Raw genomic sequence first — 6,000 nt, 5'->3', positions numbered from 1 at the left:
CTAGTATTATTTTGATCAGTCCCAATGCTTTTGCCTCGATTATATTGAGTCCATTTTATACTCTTGGTGTAAAGAAGTTTTTCCTGATCTCTGCTCAAAATAGGCTGGAAATTTATATTTGCCATGAGCTGGCAATAGCATTGGGACAGCTAGCTGGTTGCAAGCATACTCGCTTGCCTGAGAGAGAGTGTATAGGAGGGAGGGAGCGAATCAAAGTGAATGGAAAACTAATAGTAAAACAGGTTTTATAATTTCAAGCTCGTGCAGTGATGTGAAGTCAAACTGAACACCACACTATCCTTCCACCCATTCACAACATGCTTCACATGTCGGGCAGTCAGTCCTGTTACACACAGTCAGTGCTGGGACAGTCAGTCCTGTTACACACAGTCAGTGCTGGGACAGTCAGTCCTGTTACACATACAGACAGTGCTGGGACAGACTGTAGCCATCAGACAGCAGGTGTAGGAGGCATATTACTGGCCTCTTTACAGAATTTACCAGACAGCGGGGACACTATTAACTACATTGTGAGCCGACTGGTGATTACTAGGGTGGGGAGTAGAGGTGAGTGGGGAGTGAAGGTGGGCGACTGTTTGGTCCATGCCTCTGAGCAACCCTCCCCCCACCCCCTTGAAAGCCACTCTGTCTCCAGTCAAATGTTGGAGGGGAAGGTTAGGGTTGGGATCAGGTCTCGAGCTCTGATGCTCGTATCTAACCCGTGCTGTACCTGCCCTGGGAGTGTTTGATGGGACAGTGTAGAGGGAGCTTTACTCTGTATCTAACCCGTGCTGTACCTGCCCTGGGAGTGATTGATGGGACAGTGTAGAGGGAGCTTTACTCTGTATCTAACCCGTGCTGTACGTGCCCTGGGAGTGTTGACAGTGATACTGGGTGTCTAACACACAAAAGCTTCTCACTTCTGCCATCCCACCATTTTGACAAGCAGCAAATTTGATTCAAAAAAATTTATGTACCAAACCAGCAGGAGTCAAAAAGGGGCTGAGTGCAAAGTGGCAGAGGGTGCCTGGAATTAACCAACGTGTCATGTTGGAAAGCCCCTAATTAACAGGAGTCAGGAGTTTTATAACATTTCAGTATCAGTACCAGGGACTTACCTCTTGCTTCTGAATTTGTTTTTGTGTCCACTAATTTGGATCACCAGCTGTGAGAGAGGCCTCGTTACTGCCAACACTGCTGGAAATTCTGCCCCCACAGAAACAAATGGAGAAAAGAAGATGCAGTAAATTCAAGGCCCTTGGCATCTCCCAGAGCGCGTCACGCACAATAACTTACTGCGCAGGCCGGTGTGGGTGGGCGTGACGGCCATTTTGCGCACTGGGTGATCCCACAAACCGCGATGAGCTGGGAGTGACCGGGTACGGTATTTTCCGCGACGTCGGTCAAGGGTTGACTGTTGGCCTGGTCACGGGGGTGGGGGTGGGGGTGGACGGACTACAGTTGGTTGCGATCAGCCCGATTTTCCACCCCTCCTCCATTTTTCATTTCCGTGAAGCGACTGCCTAACGATTCACGGCCACCTTTCGCCCGCACCCAAATTGAAAATTAACCCCCGGGGCGAACTCCCCTGCTCCTCTTCCAATGGTGCCACGGGAATCTTTGACGTTAAACCGAGGCCCCGTTTACCCTCTCGGGCCATGGCCAGTATTTCAAAGAAGAGCAGGGAATTCTCCCCGGTGTCCTGGTCAATATTTATCCCTCAACCAACATCATCCAAACAGATTATGTGGGCATTTATCTCATTGCTGCTCGTGGGATCTTGCCGTGCGGCAAAATTGGCTTCCCTGTTACCTACATTACAACAGTGACTACACTTCAAAAGTGCAACATTGGCTGTAAAGCGCTTGGGGGTCACCCTGAGGTCGCTGAAAGGTGCTACATTATCTGATCGAGAAAAAGGTATCGATTGTAATCGTATCGTGCTCAGTTTCTGTTTAAGCATGAGTCTTTTCAGGGCTGCTGGATTTGAACACTGTAACAATAAAAAAAAAGTAGCAATCAGCGGTTGAAGTGTCAAAAAAAGAGAAAATACAGTCATTTATGTAGAGAGAGAGAGAGAGAGAGCGCTGGGCTCAGCACTGCCGAGAGCTTTCTGTCGCTTCCTGCACATGTACGGTCCTGCTAACCGCCCTGATCCGGGGGCTACTACCGGCAAGTCCCTTGCCCACCCCAGCTCTTGGATCCAAACACGGAAGGGGAAGAGCTTCGGGGCAGCTGAACGCGGGGCAGCTCTGCTGTAAGCAGGAATAAAAACGCAAAACTGCTGGAAAGCACTCAGCAGGTCGGGCAGCATCAGTTAACGTTTCAGGTCAGGTCAGGTACCCCCCCAGAACCCCAGTCCAAATCAGAGGGGGCAGCAGGTTGGGGCTTCAGAATTGGGTTTCCTTCCCTCCCTTCTTGTCGCCTGTGTGTATTTGAAGGAAATAATTTGCAGACATTCTGTAACAGAAACGCAGCATGTTAACCACAGCTGTTGTACCCCCCACCCATTTCCTGGGAGGAGTCCGGACCTGCGAGCTTTATAAATTCTCAACCACTCACCCACAAAGCTTCGAGTCTTCGGGACCAGTCTGTGACCCTCTGGGACTATTTTACAAGGCTCAAGACCGCCGCAGGAGCAACGGGAAAGAAAGTTTGGCGAAACTTTTGTAGTTGTGTGCGTGTGTGTCATTCAAATCAAAACACACACACACACACACACACAGAGAAGAAAAGTTCCATTTCCTGACTTATTTGGGGTGTGAGGACGCAGCTGATTGAGAAAGGTATCGACTGTAATCGTATCGTGCTCAGTTTCTGTTTAAGCATGAGTTTGGAGTCCCAATTTTTAAAGATCTGATTGCTCCTTTAACCTGAACTCATCTTCTCGTTGCTGCTGTCCATTTTATTTTGAGGAACTGCCGTTATAAGTGTAATTTTAGATTAAATCGGGACCAAGCGACCAAAAACACACACACACACAAAAAAAAATAGGAAGTTGTCCTTTTTTTTTGTGTCAGTTTCGTGCCGTGAAATTGACGATTTGAGAGAGCCTGGGAAGGATGCAGGTCCGCGCCCTCCTCAGCCTGCTCTGCCTGTGGGACACCCTCACCCTCTCCCTCTCCCTCTCCACCTGCAAGACCATCGACATGGAACAGATCCGGAAAAAGAGGATCGAGGCCATCCGGGGCCAGATCCTCAGCAAACTCAAAATGTCCAGCCCGCCCGTGGCCGAGCAGGTGGCGGTCACCAAGGCGGTGATGACTCTGTACAACAGCACCAGGGAGCTCCTGGATGTCCTGACCAGGGAGCAAGCGGCGGTCACTGGGACCCAAGCGGACTATTATGCCAAAGAAGTCCACAGGTTTGATACCTTGCCGGACGATAAGGGGACGAGAGGAGGCGAGGGTAAGTGTTGCTTGCTCTCCCTTTTAATGCACACTGCTCTCAGTTCAAACGATCTGATAACTCACACTCGCCTTTGTCCACATGCTCAGTTCAAACTTGGAGAAGTCAACTATTTTTAGGGCAGGAAATGCCTTTGCATGATCAAGACTAGACTGCATAAGATCTGAAGATTACAGTCTTTCTTGGGGGGGGGGGAAATGGAATATCTCCCCTTGCACCGATATTACGACCAAATGATCATTTTCTGGCACCACACGTTGTGGAGACAATACCAAATTTATACAGCCCCCCCCCCCCCAGTGGGGTGTGCACGAATCACACGGCCCCCCCACCCGTGTAGCCTTGTATATTCTTATAGAGGAGGGGGTAGGGCTGGGAGCTGCTCCCACCTCCAGTTTGCTCCCCAATCCAAGTCACCGGGGTACATTCCCATTCGGGTGCTGGGCTCCCTCCCATACTTCGCGCCAATGGCTGGGTTTTCACACTGCTATTCGACTGCAGGGAGCATCACAGCCGAGCCTGATCCTGTTGCCCTCGCGCTTTGCGGTCCAAAGATGGTGATGACTCCCAGAGACCCCCCTCCTCCCCCTCAGCCCTCCTCTATCCCACACACCCATATAACACCCCCACTACTACCCAGACTGAGATCAGTTATCTGCACACACCTTAAACCTTACTGGCAGGGGCTGGGAGAGGGGAGTGTTGCCTTAAACCTTATAAAAAGAACAAAGATCTTATCCAAGGATGAATCTTTATTCACCTGATGAGAAAGGAGTCACAAGGTTGTCCTAATGTGACCCAGGTCCCATAACTTCACCTGTGCTACACTCCCGAACGAAGCTACTGATTTGTGTCTTTCATGGATTAAACAGGCAGAATCGTGGAATGTAATTCCCAGAATAATAGAGACCCCTTGTGATTAAACCAACATTTGACCGATTCACTGTTTAAATCAGTAGCCCTGCTTGGGATCGGTAGAGCTCGGTACATGTAGGGCCCGGAGCTTACAACAGTTTTGGAAATATACATCAACTTCTTGTAAAGAGACGGACATAAGTCAAAACTAACAGGCTAGGTTCCTGGATCTGCGCTCCCGGCAGAGAGCTCTGCCCCTCGGGCACCCGTGAGCCATGCACGTGCATTTTCCCGGTGTGAGTGTTCGGCGGGCGAGGGTCTCCGCCGGCAGCTCGGGCTATCAGCTACACCCCCCCCCCCGCAAGGTTCTCAGGCGACTTATATCTTGCAACCGATGACCCATCGTTACCCAAATATAAAATGTTACAGAAAAATGAGCTCCCCTCTCCGCTGGATGAACCCCTTCCTCACTGCTCAAGGGGGCTGCACACCCCTCCGACACGAGGTTGGGAGTTAGAAACAGCTTCTGGGCGTACCCCGGGGTGTCGCTGTTTTTATGCTGAGGTTTTGTTAATATCTCCAGTCACTGATGAAAGATCTGAAGCCTCTTATAAATGGATACATTACATGGAATGTACAGCACAGAAACAGGCCATTCGGCCCACAAGGTCCATGCCGGTGTTTACGCTCTACATGAGTCTCCTCCCCCTCCCTACTTCATCTAACCCTATCAGCATATCCTTCTATTCCTTCCTCCCTCATGTGTTTATCTTGCTTCCCCTTAAATGCCTCTCTGCTATCCGCCTCAACCACTCCATACAGTCCACATTCTAACCATTCTCTGGGTAAAGATAAAGCAGGTAGAGCTTGGATTGGGTGGGCCTTTTATTGTAAGTGTTTTATTGGTCAGTTGGGGGGGGGGACGAAAACCAGAGGTAGAACCACATTACTGGGAGCTAATTGAGGAAAAATATATTTACTTTATCCAATCACATCCATTAAACAATGGTGGTGAGAAATTCTGGCTTGGGTGGGAAAGGGACTGAATTCTTTCCCCTACAGCTCTTGGCAACTCTGGGTTGGGTGGTTAGAGGTGGGAGAGCCATTTAGGACCTGCTCTGTAACTTGGGTATCCAGGGGGGCTGTTCCCAATTAGACTGACAGGCAGAAACTCGCTATCAGCTGCTTTGCCATGAAGTTTGGAGCTGCCTTCAGTGAGGATTCATCTGACGAAGGAGATAATCTCCGAAAGCTTGTGATTTTAAAATAAATTTGTTGGACTATAACCTGGTGTTGTAAGATTCCTCACATTTGTCCACCCCAGTCCATCACCGGCATCTCCACATCATTCAGTGAGGATGTTTGTGTTGTTTATTAAACACCCATGACATCACCCACCCCAGGCCGAACGGGAATGATCATTTGAAAGATACTAGGACACTCTGAATACAACATTCCAAACACACAGTAAATGCTCCCAGTCAATCCTGGTGGGAATAGAGCAGTTTCTGTGGGTGGGTGTGTGGCTGGCATTGAAATATGTATGTTTGTATTTGTGTATTAGTGTTTTTATATGTGTTCCACTAGTGTTCATATATGCGTGTGTGTGCATGCATGTGTGCATATTTGTGTTTATATATGTTGTGTGCGTGCACTAGTGTTCATAGATATGTGTGCACATAGGTGTTTATTTGTTCGTGTGTGTGTGCATGCAAATATAATAGCGTTTATATATGT

At 49.0% G+C, this 6,000-nt stretch overlaps 1 protein-coding gene across 1 annotated transcript in view; it reads left to right on the top strand.

Moving 5' to 3' along the window:
• The first annotated feature begins 2,574 nt into the window (after positions 1 to 2,574).
• The window catches only part of LOC137306022 (transforming growth factor beta-1 proprotein-like), a 43,170-nt gene continuing 39,744 nt past the window's right edge, over positions 2,575 to 6,000 (top strand). The window contains exon 1 of the mRNA XM_067975043.1: positions 2,575 to 3,408. Coding sequence (XP_067831144.1) covers positions 3,063 to 3,408 — 346 coding nt within the window. The 5' untranslated portion in view covers positions 2,575 to 3,062. The remainder of the gene's footprint in view (positions 3,409 to 6,000) is intronic.

Source organism: Heptranchias perlo, chromosome 41, assembly GCF_035084215.1.
Source record: "Heptranchias perlo isolate sHepPer1 chromosome 41, sHepPer1.hap1, whole genome shotgun sequence".
NCBI classification, from domain to species: domain Eukaryota; kingdom Metazoa; phylum Chordata; class Chondrichthyes; order Hexanchiformes; family Hexanchidae; genus Heptranchias; species Heptranchias perlo.
The sequence above is the reverse complement of the archived record's forward strand: the minus strand, read 5'-3'. Positions and strand labels throughout refer to the sequence as shown.